General features: G+C 49.1%; 1 protein-coding gene across 1 annotated transcript in view; it reads left to right on the top strand.

Moving 5' to 3' along the window:
* Positions 1–13320, top strand: part of ACTR5 (actin related protein 5) — a 28002-nt gene extending 14682 nt beyond the window's left edge. The window contains exons 6-9 of the mRNA XM_080813170.1: positions 5523–5639; positions 6388–6527; positions 8140–8272; positions 12738–13320. Of these exons, the coding sequence (XP_080669296.1) occupies positions 5523–5639; positions 6388–6527; positions 8140–8272; positions 12738–12995 (648 nt within the window). The 3' untranslated portion in view covers positions 12996–13320. The remainder of the gene's footprint in view (positions 1–5522; positions 5640–6387; positions 6528–8139; positions 8273–12737) is intronic.
* The last annotated feature ends 4043 nt before the right edge of the window (positions 13321–17363 follow it).

The raw sequence follows: 17363 nt of genomic DNA, 5'->3' as shown, positions 1-17363 counted from the left end.
AGGCTATCGAATCCTACTTAGCTGCTAATGAAGCTTGTCTGGTGGGATGGTAGATGTGTGTGGGAATTTAGGTGAAGTTTTGAGAAAGGATTGGGATATGTGAGTTGGGCCCTGAAGGATGAAATGATTTCAGTAGGTAGCAAGCAAGCAGGGACGGACATTATGGATGGAGATGTTTAGATGCAAAGCAGCGTGCGTGCAGGGATTACCGTAGGTTGGGTGTGTGGTGGGGGGGGCGGTGGGACAGGGCAGGGAGGCAGGGCCAGCCTACGGAGGTCTTTGTCAGTCCGCCTGGGTATTGGCCTTCAGACAGCACCTTCAAAGGCTGTCTGGCAAGGAAAGAATCCAAGGAGATTTTATATTAGGAAAAGAGCTGGTGGCAGTTAGGATGATGGGTTTAGGGATGGGTGAGGCTGGGCGTGGGAAGGCGGGGTATAGATGTGTGGCAGCAATCTGGGGGAGAGCTGATGGAGGGGGTGGGAGAGGAGCCAGGGGGATGGGGTGGAGGAGACGCTTCAGAGGGGGCAGCCAAGGATTTGGGTGCCACTTAGGGGCAGTGGTGACAGGAGTGGCAGTGGCTGTTAATAGAATGTGTGACATGTGCCAGACCCTGTGCTGAGCATTTCTGCAAGCGTCATCTCGATGAGTTTTCACAGTTCTGTAAGTACAATATTTCCATTCGGCAGATAAGGAAACAGGTTTAGGAGAGTGAAGAAATTTGCCCAGGGTTGCAGAGCTAGAGGTAGTGCTGAGGATCAGACCCAAGCAACCCAATTACAGGTTCACTGTGGTCCCGCTGAGGTCCCATGGAGGTGCTTCTGAAGGGCCGAGGCGGGAGGAGTGCCTTTGGTTTGAGCATCTTATCTTCAAAGTCTCTGTGGGACTTCAGGTGGAGTTTGCCAGGACCCAGCTATGGAAGGAGCTAGAATCGCATGGGGAGTGAGAAAAGAAAGATGATTGGGGAGGCCACTGCTTAGGGGTCCAGGGGCCGAGGGAGAGGAGAGATGAGAGAGCAGCAGGGTTGATGGGAGTGTTGTAAGAGCAGGGGTGGCAGGCTTAGCCTCGGATGGGTGATGGCACAGGAACATGGAAGGACAGGAGGATAGGTAAAGAGGTGGGATACAGGAGAAATAGAAGTACCTGAGATGAGCTGCTGAGAACTGTCAGTGGTGACTAGAAGGGGGCCTGAGAAGTGCTGGGAGGGATTGTGGACACCTGTTCTAGGGCATGCACAGGGGAGCAGAAGAGGACCACAGGCCCGCCAGCGGCAGCTGGGACTTTCTCCACTCTTGCTCGTGTCCATGAGAAGCCTAGTTCACTTACCCATTGCCATGTGGAAAAGCACTCCAAACTTAGCATAAAAAAATGATCATTCTGTTGGTGTTCATGAATTTGACGGGTCAGGAATTCAGACAGAGCGTGGCAGGGATCTCCGCTCTGTGCTGCCCGGGGCCTCAGCCGGCAAGACTTGGACATCTGGGACTGGGAGCCCTGGAGGGCTTTTCACTTTGCTGGCTCCTGGGCTGGGATGACTCAAAGGCCATGCCTAGTGAGATGGTGGACCCGAGCACACACACGTGGCCTGTCCATGTGCCATGGGCTTCTCAGCATGGCAACTGGTTTCCAGGAGGGAGCTCCCAAGGGAGAGGAGCCAGAGAGCCAGTGTTTCAAGAGGTCAAGGTGAAGGGAGCTGTGTGGCCTTGTATGACCTTACGTTGGAAGTCATGACACTGCTTGTACCATACTCTATCGGTTGGAGTTTCACAGGTCTCTGCTAAGATTCAAGGGGAGGAACTAAACCCTACCTCTTTATGGGGGAGTCCCAAAGTCCCCTTGAGGAAGAGCACATTGGATGGAAGATATCATTGTGACTGTTTCTGAAAAATAAAATCTACCCCAGAACAGAAGTGGAAAGAGCATTGGGTGGCACCCTTTAGGATTTGAGAGTGGCTGTTGGAGCAGCAGAGCTGGTAGAGTAGAGGTGGAGGGTGGCAGTTGTGATTGGGCTCCCGGGTGGGTAGAGGAAGGTGTGTGTGCACAAGGGAGGTCAGAGAGGTCAAAGCTTTGGAGGTTGGGATGAGGATGAGTAAGGTGGACGTTTGGGGAGTAGAGCAGAAGGTAGGAGAGAACTCCGTGGAGCCCGAGGCTTGCCTTTACTCGTTACTATTTGGGGGAAGGACCCACAAGTTTTGCCTATAGTTATTTTAAATACAGAGGTGACATTCTTATGCCACCAGCCTGGTATTATAAAAATTACTTAAGGGGCCAAGATGAATGCCAGGTTGGAAGAAGAGTTCAGTTCTCACCCCACCACTGCCCTAGGGGTGCGCCCTACTCACAGAGGAGGAAGTGGGCTCAGACGGTGCCACTGTGACCCTCTGGTTGACATTCAGCTCTGGACTGGTGTGACCCTAAAGCCTCGCCACTTTCTGTAACACCGCACCGCTCCTGGTTGCTTGTTGTCCTGGATGACAAGCCACCAAATGAGACCCAAGTTTTCATAATCTGTTTCTGATCCTCTCTTGGAACCCTGGAGTTCGGTGGCAAGCCAGAACAGGAACAGGCTCTCTGAGGGTTGGGGCTTCTTTCTGGGAGATGAGAATCTTCCAGATTAGAGACCACAGACCTCCTGGGGAGCACTCCTTCCCACGCGCTCTGCGGCCCCTGCCAGGGCAGAGAAGTCTGTCATTTCTTTCAGTTGGCCTTGTTGCCGCTTGCACATCTTTTGTTCTCTTCTTGTTCACCCTGACCTTGTGTAGCTCTTCCATCCCTGCAGAACCCAGTTGTCTCACTGCACTCAGACTCAGTGATGTATAGAATTCGGCTTGAGGCAGTGCAAAGACTTTGGAGCTAAGCCATCTGTCTTGTTCTGAATTTCTACCACTTACTAGTGTGACATGATCTTGGGCAAGTCTCAATCCCCTGATGAGCCCATTTCCTCCTCCATGAAGTACAGAAGTCATCTGTGCAGGGAGGATTGTGAAGTAGCGGGTTGCCTGCTCCTGAATTGGATTCAGCATTCAGATGGCTCTCGCCTCTTCTTTGAGAGCAGGGTCCTTGAATTCTTGCCTCCCAACCCACCTCCTTTCCTCCTTAAATTACCTATATCCAAAACAGTCCCTCTCTTCCTGCTCTCTAGTCTCAGATGGAGTGTTCTCGTCCTTTCCAGGGTTTACTCTCTCCTTAAATACAGTAGAATCCTCTATATTGAACAGAATTTAGGATACATTGTCCCCCATTCTTTTTTTTTTTTTTAAGATTTTTATATTTATTTATTTGACAGGGAGGGATAGTGAGAGAGGGAACACAAGCAGGGGGAGTGGGAGAGGGAGAAGCAGGCTTCCCCACCGAGCACGGAGCCTGACGTGGGGCCCATTCCCAGGACCCCGGGATCATGACCTGAGCCGAAGGCAGATGCTTAACTACTGAGCCACCCAGGCACCCCCATATTCCCCCATTCTATAAGCCATATATGCATATGACTGTTGTGGTGTGTGTGTGTGCTGGAGGAGTGTTGAAGGAGACTGCTGAGTTTAAGAATGAGTTTGAAGGCCATCTGGGTGGCTCGGTTGGTTGATGTCAGGATCCTGAGGTTGAACCCTGCATCAGGCTCCACACTGAACGTGGAGCTTCCTCGGGATTCTTTCTGTCTTCCTCCGAATCTGCCCTTCCCCACTCTTGTGCACTCTCTTTCTCTCTCTCTAAAAATAAAAACAAAAAACCTTTTAAAAAAGAGGGAGTTTGAGTGCTAATTTACATTGGCAATACATTATGTTCTAGAGAATAGAGATTTTTTTTTTAAAGATTTTATTTATTTATTTGACAGAGAGAGATCACAAGTAGGCAGAGAGGCAGGCAGAGAGAGTAAGAGGGAATCAGGCTCCCTGCTGAGCAGAGAGCCCGATGTGGGACTCGATCCCAGGACCCTGAGATCATGACCTGAGCTGAAGGCAGTGGCTTAACCCACTGAGCCACCCAGGCACCCCTAGAGAATAGTATTTAAGTGCTCTGAATTATATGGGTAATTTATATATCACAGACTCCAAGGGTAAGGCCAGACTCAGAGGATACATACTTTTTTTTTTTTTTTGAAATTTTTTTATTTTAATAAACATATAATGTATTTTTATCCCCAGGGGTACAGGTCTGTGAATCGCCAGGTTTACACATTTCACAGCACTCATCATAGCCCATACCCTCCCCAATGTCCATTTCCCCACCACCCTCTCCCGTCCCCCCTCCCCCCCGCAACCCTCAGTCTGTTTCTTGAGATTGAGTCTTTTATGGTTTGTCTCCCTCCCAATCCCATCTTTTCATTTTTTTCTTTTCCTACCTCCCCCCAACCCCCCCCCCCCCCGCCCCGCCTTGCATCTCCACTTAGAGGATACATACTCTTATGCAGGGACCTCCCCTCAGGCATGCCAGGTGGATAGTCCTGAGTCAGCTTGGGTCCTCCCAAGACACCGTCTCATAAGACAGTCCTTTCTGTGACAGCTGTCATTGTTAGAGCGTTCTTGCATAGAATTTCTTCCTGTAACTTCTCCCCCATGAGTCCAGAAGGTAAAATTCCTCTGCCTTACACATGGCAGAATGACAGATGGCTAGAGGTGTCACCTAGAACCACACCATCCCCCACCCAAATTCTTTTGTCCAGGTCAAAATTACAATATACCCTAAGCCCTCTACTGGAAGTGATGTCAGCATGTATAGGCTCCACCCAGGTTGGCTGTGACTGAAGAGGAAAGCCCAGTCTGTGGGGCACCATAGTCCCAAAGCCCTCTGCCACCTCAGCAGCTCTTAGTCATGTCTCCCCCCCTCCAGTGGACTGGCGGATAAGGGACTACTTATTAAAGCCCATCAGTGTTGGCACTTGAATTGATTAAACGTTAAGAGATTAATTTTACTGGTGTCTGGGCCACTCTGTAGGATACCAGCTCTGTAGGCTACCAGTTGCGTGTATGGTCTTGTGCCTAACGCAGGCAGCATGTGGCCGCCATCCCCCCTTACCCCCGCCCTGGGCCCACCAGAGGGCTTCAGGGAGAAGTTGGGAGTTGAAGTTTGTGTGCAGTGGGGGACCGGAGCAAAAAGCCCGTGTCTGGCTTTTTACGCTTGCTTTATGTATTTATTTATTTGTAAGATTTTATTTATTTATTTATTTATTTGACAGACAGAGATCACAAGTAGAGGCAGGCAGAGGGGGAGTGGGGTGGGAAGCAGGCTCCCTGCTGAGCAGAGAGCCTGATGTGGGGCTCGATCCCAAGACCCTGAGATCATGACCTGAGCTGAAGGCAGAGGCTTTAACCCACTGAGCCACCCAGGCACCCCTGGCTTTTTAGGCTTTTAATCCTTGTGTTCACATGTCTTCTTCTTCTTTTTAATAGTTCAGAAAATTTTTTATAGTTTTTATATAAACTTCTGGGACATGGATTGAAGCACCAGTTCTTGTTTGTGACTGTGAACTGTTAGAGTGAAGGCCTCCTGAAGTTACAGATGCTGTTTTGTTCTGTTTCTTCTGTTCTTAGACCCCTGACTTGGAGCAGCTAGAACCGTCTCTGGAAGATGTGGAAAGCATCAACGATTTTGAACCCTTGTTTTCAGAGGAAACACCAGAAGTGGAGAAGCCAGTCACCACTGTCCAGGTCAGGCCCCTGGAGCCCGCACCATGCTTCTGCTTTGACACTGTTGGCGTAAATGACCAGTCTGGCCTAGTCTGCTTCTTTAGGAATATTTTTGCAAAAAAAAATTCCAGCTGTGTTTTCTAGAAAGGTGGGGGCCTGGGGTACTAATACTAAAACATCTGAAGTCAGGGCTTTTCCTTTTGAGGGACTGGGGTTCCAGCACTAAGATTGTGAACCTGTGGGGAACAGTCTGCCTTGGTAGACATATATAGGCAAGTAATTGAGGACTTCAGATCCGAAGCCTAGCTTTACTGGTTTCATTTAAATTTAAACATTGTAATTGTGTTTAATCCTCTTTTGGGCCTGCGTTTCTGTCACGGCAAATGGCAGCCAGACAGACTGAGCTGAGTCTGGGACTCACCTGGGAGAGCGCTTTCCCAGTGGTGCAGGGCCCAGGCTGCTGAGCTGGGTGCCGGCGGGAGGCTTGGTCTGGCAGTGCTGGGCCTTCCCGCTGCTGCTCTTCACCAGCTGTCTTTCCCTGCAACACGGGGACCATTTCCTGATGCAGAGTTGAAGGTATCTGTAATGCAGAGGTGGGAGAAAGGCAGGAAATGGAATTCTCCTGTCAGGAGAGTTGGGGAGGGATTATTCTAGAAGGAACGAGGGACAGAAGCTCCGTTGGCATAAGAAATACAGTTTGAGGGAACTGGCAACTGGAATGTTTGTCACTGTGGCCTAAAAATATCTTCTAAACCTTGGGTTTTTAAAGCCCGTGTTTAACTTGGCAGCCTATCATCAGCTGTTTGTCGGGACAGAAAGAATTCGAGCTCCAGAAATTATCTTCCAGCCGTCCCTCATAGGGGAGGAGCAGGCTGGGATAGCTGAGACCCTTCAGTACATCCTGGACAGGTGAGGCTGAGCCTTCTTTTCCTTTGGATTTTCCAGAACACTTTCCTCAGATTTTGCAATGAATGGTAGATGAGATGGTTGGTTATTTGAAAATCTGCCCCACACCCTCCTTTTCATTGACTTGCTGCGCTCAGATGGTATTCTTTCTCTCTCCCCAGCCCCGGCACGTCACGGAGGCTCTGTAATTCTTTTCTTTTCTTTTTTTAAAAGATTTTATTTATTAATTTGAGAGAGAGAGAGAGAGCACGCGCGTGTGCACACAAGCCGGGGGCGGGGGAGGGTAGAGGGAGAAGCAGACTCCCTAGTGAGCAAGGAGCCCGATGTGGGATTTGGTCCCCGGGCTCCAGGATCATGACCTGAGCCGAAGGCACACGCTTAACTGACTGAGCCACCCAGGCGCCCTGTAATTCTTTTCTAAAAATGTAAATGTTCAGTTGATTTGAGGAGCTTTAAGAAATTCTTTGATGTTTAAACAGCACAACAAGATATGCATGGTGGCTTTCATATAAACCTTGACGTTACTGAAGACTGGTGATATTTAAATACCCTAAAAATATGCAGAGCTTATAAAAGTTTCTTTCCTCCTTGCAGACATTTTATTTAAGAGTTTGCACTTCCATAAACTACTCCTCCCCCATCCCATTTATACAGGTGTTTTCCTGCAGTGTGAGTTTTCGAAATTCAAGCTGGACAAGTGGAGAGCATGATTTGTAGTGCTCTGGCTGCTCTCGGTTGAAACAGGATGAAAACTGGCACCTAGCAAGGAAGAAAAGCTATTGCGGCCAGCATTTCAGTGGCTTTAAGCTTTGTTTTAATGGGAAAGTGCTCAAACGTGTATAAGATAAAGCTGTTATTTAAGAAAAAAAAGGAAAAGAAAAGCACGCAGCTGGAAAGGTGGGCCGGCAAAAGGGAGGCAGGACTTTTTGGGGTGATGGAAATGTTCTGTTTCTTGATTGTGGTGGTGGACCTCATCAAAATGTTTGGAAATCAGTCCTCCATACAGTTTGGTTTTTTTTTTTTAAGTGTGTTAAAATACACAAGACTTCTAATCCTGCTAAGGAAATGAATCCTATGAAGTTATAAGTGAAAAATGGAAGGTTTTTTGTTTTTTTTTTTTTTAAGATTAGTTTGTTTATTTTAGAGGAAGAGGGGGGAAGAGAGAATCTCAAGCAGGCCCCACGCCTAGTATGGAGCCCAACATGGGGCTTGGTCTCATGACCCTGAGGTCATGACCTGAGTTGGAATCAAGAGTTGGATGCTTAGCTGACTAAGCCACCCAGGTACTCCTGGAAGTTTTTTTAAAGACACTCTGTGCAGGTGTTTTCTGTTTTGTGCCAAAAACCTTAGGTTGGTTGGTTGGTTTCTTTTTATTTAATATTTTATTTATTTATTTGAGAGAGAGCATGAGCGAGGAGAAGGTCAGAAGGAGAAGCAGACTCCCCGTGGAGCTGGGAGCCTGGTACAGGACTCTGGGATCATGACCTGAGCTGAAGGCAGTCGCTTAACTAACTGAGCCACGCAGGCATCCAAAAAACCTTAGGTGTCTACATCGGCATTCTCCTCTGATCCTGTGTTGGTAGGACTATGCCAAAAGGAATCTTCTCTGTCCTAGGTACTCAAAGGACATTCAGGACCTGCTTGTTCAGAATGTTTTCCTCACTGGTGGAAACATGATGTACCCTGGGATGAAAGGTAGAATCGAGAAGGAGCTGTTGGAGATGAGGCCCTTCCAGTCTACTTTTAAGGTACTGCTTGTTCACGTAACCAGCTGTTGTGTAAAGAGCATTAAGTATTCGTTTTCTGATTGCAGAAGTCATAAATACAGCATAGAGGAGGGCAATTACTTTCTATTCCAACATCCAGAAATATCCACTGTAAACATTTCTGGGGCTTTTCTTCTGGTCTTTGATACATGTTGAATTTTTGAAGCAGAATGGGAATCATGTTTTATGTATTTCTCTGTTTTGTTTTTTTTTTTTTTACTGAAAAAAGACACAAATCTAGTAAAATTCAGGGACTACAAGGAGTACGCACTGAGAATATACTGTCATTCTCTTCACCCACCCCTCATTCTAAGGGCGAAGCTTCTCTTGCACACATTCTCTGTATGTGAGTGTAACCTGCCTTGTGACCTGCATTTCTTAACCCGCCATGAGTGTTTTCCCATGTCATTATTCTTTCAAAACACATTTTTTTCTTCTGTATGGTATGGATGCCTCATAGTGTGTCTGTTGAATCCCTGATCTCTAAGAAATGTGGTCTCAGCCCCCATCGAGGACCAGGCACCTCGCAGATGCCGAGATGTCCTAGACCCAGCCTCTAGCTGTAAGGAGCTTGCTACCTGAGGGAAAGCAGCCGATTAAATAGGCCATGAAAGCCCAGAATGTGATGGGCATCCAGGCATGGGCACCTGTCCATCTCGGAGTTAGGAAGGTCTCCATGGAACTGAGTCTTCCTAGAATGAGGAGGTGTGTGCCATCCAGACATTGTGGGGTGGGGTGGGATTGAGGGAGCATTGCAGAGAGGGATTAGCTTGAGCAAAGGCCCAGGGGCCAGAAGCCTGCTGAGGGAGTGAGCTGCCGTTGAGTGTGGCTGGAGCATAGGGTTGCTAAAGGAGGGGGGGGGGGGGTTGTGGTGGAGAGATAATCAGGCCCTGCACGTCCTGCTGAGAGGCTGACCTTGGTCCCCTGTGCTGCATGATATATTACACACCCACGGCATGGTCTCTGCGCTCTGGTCCTTACTCCACCACCACCGTTAAAGAATTTTGCCAAGCCTTCGTTTTGTCAGTGGTACAGAGGGGTATTCAGAACTGTGCTGGCTCACTGTGCTGGTGCAGTTCAAGTGCTTAGCATAGGGCCTGCACAGAATGAACACTTATACATTAGCTGTTGTATGGGGGGAGGGTCCCTGGGACCACCCTGGGCTCCATGATTTCACAGGACTCATGTATATACAATATAATCACATATCATACTCACTTGTAATCCTACTCATGGCTACAGTCTGAAAGGAAACAAAGCAAAATGAGTACAGATTAAAATTGCATGGTGTGACATCCAGGGGAAAGCAGGTACAAGCACCCAGAGTCCTCACCCAGCAGAGTCACACAGGACAAATTTAATTCTCCCAGCAGTGGGCTGTGACAATACATGTGAAATGTCACCGACCAGGGAAGCTCATTAGAGACTCAGTGCTGAGGGTTTTTATTGGGAGCCGATCATGTAGGCACCCCCTGCCTGGCACATACCCAAATTCCAGACTCCCGGAAGGAAGCAGGTGTTCAGCATAAGCTACATGATTTATGCAGACATCAGGAACAGTGAGCTGCTTTTGCCAGTTGGTGGTAGAGGCCTGCCGGAAGTCCAGGTTCGCAGGTACCAGCCAAGGACAGCCTTATAAGCCATCAGGCCTGTGGGTTAACTCCTTCCTGCACAGCTATTCTTTTAGGCCCCATGGGACCATGAAGGAGTCTAATCATGGGAGTCGTTTCATTCTGTTTGAATATTAGGAAGCTATTTGACTGTCGTGGAAAATGGCGGGCGTATCGGGAGAAATACCAGAAGCAGGAGGCCAGTTAGGAAGCTCCCAGGCTTTAGGATTGAGTCCTCGCTCTATCAGTTTGCAGTGTCTCCTGTGATCTGACCTTGAATTACTCCAGCATTACCTCTCATCACTTCCCCTTCCACCCTATACTTTGTTCCCCAATATGTCATGTTTTCTCACCTCAGGGCATTTGCACCTACTAGTTCTTTTTGTTTGGAATACACTTTCCAGCTCGATACTCATGTTTCCCTTGGCTGGCTTAGATGTCACATCTGCTAGAAGCCTTCCCTCTCCTTACCTGTGTTCCTTACTAGACCCATCTCCATTAGGGAAGGATGGACTGTCTTGTGAATTGTCGTGCCCTAGGTCTTGGCTCAGTGTCACTGGGTGACTATGCAGGAAGTAAGCCGTAGGCATTGGGAGAGGGGAGGAGGGAGTTCATGTGCCAGAGCTTAAAGGGAGTGAAGTTGTGAGAACTGAGTAATGGGCTGAATTGGGGAGAAAAGTGTGGGACCCAAAATAATTCCCAAGTCCTAGGTTGGGCAATTGGTGGGACAAATACGACATTCCCTGGACTAGGAATTGGGAGAGGAAGAGCAGAGGGTGCAGAATGAGTTCCACTTCGGGGGCGGGTTGAGTTGGGTTTCCAGTGGGATGTCCAGAAAGCAGTGACTCATAGCCTGCCTCTAAGCACTCCAGAGAAAGGCAGAGAGAGGGTGGACTTGGATCCTCTAGCGTAATGGTATTCTTAGCGGGCACCGTTTGGAGGATAGGTGATGTCCATGATTAGGCCTTATATAACATCAGCATTTAAGGGCCTTGGGAGGCTGGGTGTGCCCATGAAGGAGGCTGAGAAAGAGGTGGTGGGTGGGAGAGGCAGGAGGAGGGCCAGACTGGGCAGAGTGGGGTGTGTGTGACAGTACAGAAGGGGAGCGAAGGTGCATGCTGGCGGGCTTGACTTGTGATGACACATCGTATTATTGGATGTTTAAGATCTGTTTCTTGATCATTGCAAAAGCCTATCCTGTGAATTACTTTGTGACCATTAGCTGTAGGAATGTTGCCAGATTACTATTCCCAGCTGCCTTTTAGCTGGTTAGGCCTCCGTGATACAGCCTCAGCCTCTGTCCCTTCCACCTTTGCCGCTTCTTTTCAGCTGCAGATGTGATAAGTGCATGTCAGGCCAGAATTAACCCTGATACTCAGCATTTAGGTTATGTATTCAGCAGTTCAGATGTGAACAATTTAAGACCCTGAGATGTGTACACGTACATACTTTCCTTAAGTTTCTGTTGGTTTATTTAAACAGCAGAGCATTTTAATATTCAATTATAGTAGTGTTTTAAAAGTGAAATGAAGAATAAACTCAATATAAGTCCAAAAAACCCCAGCAAAACATTTAAAAACATTACTGAAATCTCAGACAATTTAAACAAGCCAAAATGAGGATAGAAAAAAAATCAGAACACTTGTGGTTCAGCCACTGTGAGTTATATATATACATTTGGTTCATTTTCTTCTCTTGTGTTTGATTTTAGCAAAAAAAAAAAGAAAGAAAGAAAGATTTTGATAGCTTGTTTTGTGACCTGTGTTTTTCTTTTCTTTCTTTTTTTTTTAAACTTTTCAAATTACTGTTTCTCTGTGCGAGGAGGTTCATGTCCAGGCCTCCTTCTGTGTGGGTGTGTGGTGTTCCATTGTAGTCCGTGCATCTTACTGCTTTTTCAGTGTGAATGATACTAGCTCCCATTTACTGAATACTTAGTCTGAGTATCCCACTGCCTTACCCTCATTCTCCCTGGCTCCAGCCAGAACTTGAGGGTTCTTGTCCTAATTTATTGACAGTTCCCTTCTTACAAGTCCTCCCACGTCAGCCCCGTCAGTCGGTCTCCTGAGGTCCGTGCGGGTTTCTCTGCTTCATCCACCTCCCTCTGTGCTCGCTGACTCTACTTTACGTCGCCTGCCCATTTCTTCAGAAAGTTCTGAAACCCCTGCTCCAGCCTGGAGCTCCTGTGGTTAGGGAAGGTTGGTGGGAGGGGGCTGGGAAGGCAGGTGGCAACTCTGGGAAACAGGAAGCCTGGTTTGAGCTACAGAGGATGTTCCCCGCTCTGGTCAGGTCAGCTGAGGTGAGGGGCTCCCACGGGGCTGCTGACCATGGCCTTACTCTGATAATAAGCAAAGGAAACAGCCCTGGCAGCATCCTGGACAACGCCCCAGGCCCTCCTCTCTGCTCCCTGCTCCTGAGGCTCATTGGTCACCGTGGCCAGACCCACCTCGTGTCAGCCCCTGCTTCACTCTGCTCACAGAGTGGGCATTGGGGCGGGAAGGCCTTTCCTCCAGGTGGAGCGCCTGCTCCGCTTCCTCTCTCGAGCTGGTTGCTTGTGGTCCACAGTGTTAGCCCCGTAGTGGCAGGACTGATGTTCGGGAAGTGACTGGCAGCCATTGGTGCTGTGAGTCTGGCATGCTCAGCATTCTGCGTGTTCCCCTGGGGAGTCTGTGGCATCCCAGCTCAGCGGTACTTGGAGAGTGCAGTTACTCACTAGGGCCCTCTCGTGTGTGTATTTCTGGGGATACCACACAGGGGGCTGTGGCGGGGCCGGCTGAACACTTACTCCTGGAGCTCCGGGCGGGGAGACAGCCCTCTGCTGAGTGATCTTTATGTTTCAGGTTCGGCTTGCTTCCAACCCTGTGCTAGACGCCTGGTATGGCGCTCGGGACTGGGCCTTGGACCACCTGGACGATGACGAAGTCTGGATCACCAGGAAAGAGTATGAAGAAAAGGGAGGAGAGTACCTCAAGGAACACTGTGCGTCCAACATCTACGTCCCCATCCGCCTGCCCAAGCAGGCCTCACGCTTCTCAGACACACAGGCCCCCGGCAAAGGCTCCGGGGCCAGTGGGGGCAGTGCTGGTGAGCAGGCGTAGTGGGCGCCCCCTAGGACCCGGGGCCGCAGTGGCCAGTGTGGAGGACTGTGGCTGTGCTAGCTGGGTCTGCCCTGAGCTTGCTGGCAGCACTGGGCTGCAAGGTGGATTTCTCCTGGGGAGAACAGTTAAGGAACCCTGGAAGTTATCCTCCTGAACTGCATTCACTTGGGGGCTCCTGCCGTGAAGAGACTTTCTTGCCTTTGCTGAACCAAGGATGACCTGTGGCCTCAGCTTCTCACAGCAGTAAATGAAGATGGAATGGAGGACAGGGCTGTACAAGATGTAAAAAGTGTATTTCTTCATTTAAAAAATCCTTCAAAATTTATATTGTCCATGTAGCTATTTTTCTGACTTTATTCAGAAATTGTGTGAACGCCCAGCAGGTGGAGACCTTTCACATGTGAATGAGGAAAAGGTAATGTTGGTCTAACAAAGCAATCACCCAAGAGATCTCAGGAGCTGGAAATGTTTTCCTTCTATTATTTCCTCTTAAAATAAGTAAAAAGGGCCCAAAGAGGGTAACCAAACTGCACAAAGTTTCTCCATCAGGTACATGTTTCGTGCCCATTTCTGAATGGGCAGAAATGAGGCCTTAGCCTAATGTTTGTTCATACTTTCTGTGCCGAAAACTCTTGTACCCTATGAGGTCTTCCTGCAGATTTTTTCTATACCCACAAGTTTGTTGGCTGCTTAACTTCTTCAGCCTTTCAGAAGAAAGAGTCTGGAAAAAGTGAATCCTGTAGCTGCCTCGGTTTTGCCATAACCTTCCATTCCCTGTACCCGTGCAGCTTCATCTTAAATGGACAAATGACCCCTCTCTTTTGTAGAGATTGTTCGGGGGGAACTGTAACTCTGGAACATCTCTGGTCATTGAGCCCAGAGGCCCCTGAGGCGCTAGTGACCTGTCACAGAATCTATCCACTTACATGCCATGGAGCCTCTAGCCGATCCCTCTTGTGAGGCCGCCTCAGAAGCTGTTGGCTCGTGCAGCTTTCCAGGGGTGATCTGCTGGATCTGGGGGTTAGGAACTAAAGACCCAGTGGTGGTGGTGGAGACAGAAGAAACACTCGGGCCAACCCAGGGTCTCCAGAGCCTGAGGACCGAGGAGACGGTGATAGGCATGAGCTGTGAAGAAAGGCTAGTTGCCACGAAGGTGAGGGAGGTTTTCCTGTCCTGTCGCCAGGAAGAGGAAGCACGCTAACTGCTAGTAGGCCTGGGGTCTCTCTCCCACAGTCAGCAGTTTCAACAGCCTGAGCAACGGTGGTGAGGTCAGCATGACTGCAGAGGCCGAACCCTGCCGGGGGGGCGCCTGAGGTGGGCAGGGAAGCCCCGACAGTTATGTAGCTGGGCCTACTCAGGGTTCCTGTAGACGAGAACACAGGAGGTGTGGGGCTGCGGTGAAGGATGGGCCGAGGGGCTGAGCCTTGGGCTCTCCAGTTTCATCTCTCTCCCCTCACATTAAGCATGCCATGACCTTCCACGTTGCCTTAGGGGTTATGGGTCTCCTCAGGGTCGCTGCTCCTTCCTCCCCAGCATGCCGGGCAGGCCTGTGCTACCTGTGCGTTCGTTCCCTCCGCCTTGCACAGACCACCTGCAGAGCGCTTGCCACGTGCTTTGGGCTTTATCTCTTCCCCAGGATGGTCTCCACTGAAGTAAAGTGTTTCCAGGAGCCAGAAGCGTTCCCTTCGGTGTGGAGTATCCACAGCGGAGTGCTGGACCTGGAGGGTGCTGAGGGCTCACCGGATTTCTAAAGGACGACGAGGTCTGTGACCAGAGAACATTGGAGAGTAGCCTGTCCACTCTGTTGGGAGGAACAGGTCAAGAGTCCACACTGAGGACTTGCTCTCAGCCATACTGAGGCATCTGATGTTCCCCTCCAACCCCGCTGAGGTTGTTCCTGGAGAAGTGGGCATGACTACAGCTGAATGTTCCGGGGTGGGGGCTGTGAAGAAACAGACTCCTATAGCCCAGCTTAGGGCTCTCGTGCTCTTGTGGCAGGAGGAAACAGCCTGGGCAAGGGGTTGTCCTGGGTCTCTAGGACCACCCAGCTCTGGATTTGAGTTATGACAGCTCTCAAGGTTGGGCAGCCACAAAGAGTGATGGGGGGGCCTCCCCTCTCTGGCTAAGATGGTAGGAGTACTCCGACTGCTGCCTGCTTATGCTGCCTCTGCCTCCTGGTGGCATCTCTGGAAACAAGCAGTTTTTCCAAAGGAACCAACAAAGAAGGGAAAAAGATAAGAAAGTGAAACAAGAGTGCAGTAAGTTTTCAAAGATGGAGAAACCAGATTCATACAAATATAATACACAAAGATCATTTTATGCCTACCTAAGGGACTCAGTGAATAAAATGACATCTTTCATTAGAAAACTAATGCCATTAAATTGGTCCAAGAAAATTAGAAAATGCTAGGATGCCAGAGGATTCAGATGTGTACGAACACATGTGGGCCCACAGCTGCACATTCCCCAGCCTCCCTTGCAATCATTCTTGTGGCCATCTGAGTTCTGGCTGGTGGAATATGGGCAGAAGAACACCCATTATTTCCAGGGCTGGCTTCTATAAACCTCTCTTTCCTCCTTCCCTGACTACCAGCTGAATGGGGAGCCATGTAAGTCTCATGTGGAGTGCAGAGCCACGAAGTGGAAGGAACCAGGTCCCTAAATGACTTGCTGGAGTAGAGGCCCTATAAATTCTACCCCTGTGAGGAAGTAGGCTCTCAATGTGTTAAGCTGCAGAGTTCTTGGGCCTCATCTGTTACAGCAATGAGCATTTTTCCAATGAAAATTTCAGGTTACAAATAATGTCATTAACTTTGTATTAAACAGGGATTTGGTAGGAAAAATGAAAAACAGTATGAAATGAGAATAGCACGACAGTTACTCCTTCATTTAGGAAATGGGAATGATCATTTCTTTCATCCTGTAAGAGGAGTAAATGAGATAATAAATGAAATCACCTAAGGATTTCCACCAACACGGCAGACCTCTGATTCAGACGAACCCCTGCCCCCAACCTGCTACAGAGTTAGGCAAAAAGTTAAAAGTATAACTAGACAAAAAGTTGTAATGCTGAGCCTGAAAGAGAAAATCATAGCTGTCATAGAAAATCATAGACATCAGAAATGAATAAAAAAATCAAGGCCAGAATGGTAACCACAAGTAGGCACAGAGGCAAACCAGAGCTTTCAGACCGAGATGAGCCCTGGGAAATCCCACAGGTAGACTGACCTCCCTGCTTTCCCTTTCTGTTTTTTCTTTCCATGACATCCTCTCCTTTATTCTCCCAATGTTGCTTATGTCTGCGAGCAGCCACCAAGACCCAAGCACTCTTCCCTCTGCCCCTCACCCATCAGGGCTCCTCTTCCTTTCCTAGGCCCAGGGGCTCAGGAGGCATTTCCCAAAACACACATTCTCACTGACCAAAGTCACCATGAGGTCAAGATGACTGTCTATAGGGAAATTCAAGGTGATGCAGTTGTGGGTTGAATTGTGTCCCCCCAGATGACAGGTCCATGTCATAACCCAGTGTCTGTGAATGTGACCTTATTTGGAAATAGGTTCCTTGCAGATGGACTTAAGGATCTGGACAGGAGATCAACCTGGATTTAGGGTGGGCCCTCCGTCCAATGACTGGTGTCCTTATGAAAGAAATGACCCAGGGAAGAAGGCCATGGGAAGACAGAGGCAGGGACTGGAGTAAGGCAGCCACAAGCCAGGGAACACCAGGAGCCACCAGAAGCTGGAAGAGAGCCAGGAAGGATTCTCCCCTAGAGCCGTCACAGGGAGTATGGCCTGATGACACCTTGATTTGGTATCCAGAACTTGGAGAGAATACATTTCTGTTGCATTAGGTACCATGTTTGCGGTCATTTGTTACAGACACTGATACCCAGGTTAGATCTGGGAAGGAATCTGGGTATGGGTGAGAAGGTTTTAAGCCATTAGGAAGCAGATAACTTGGGGACCCAGATAACAAAGTCTTATCCCTGGATAAGGTGGCTCTGGCAATGAAGGAGAAGGGAGGAGGGGTTTGGAAAGTGCATAGGACCAGAGCTGACAGTCCTGTAAAGGCTCTCCTTCCGGCAATGAGTGAGGCCCCCAGGCAGCCCGAGGTGGTATAGGGGAAGTGTGGAAGGTGCTGGCACCTGGAGACTCATTATAGCAACAGAGGACGGAGGAAGCTTGACGCGCAAGGGTGCCAAATACTGGAGAATCGGCCTCACTGCAGCACCAGGAGGGGGAGCCCCTGAGAGACTTGGAGACCCACCGAAACCCTCTCCCTGCCCTGCTCCTCATGCATACCCTCCTGCTAACAGTTGCTCGGGTAAATCTAACGTGCCCAAATATGAACATTAATAAAACCAGCGC

This window comes from Martes martes (genome assembly GCF_963455335.1).
Source record: "Martes martes genome assembly, chromosome: 9".
NCBI lineage: Eukaryota > Metazoa > Chordata > Mammalia > Carnivora > Mustelidae > Martes > Martes martes.
The sequence above is the reverse complement of the archived record's forward strand: the minus strand, read 5'-3'. Positions and strand labels throughout refer to the sequence as shown.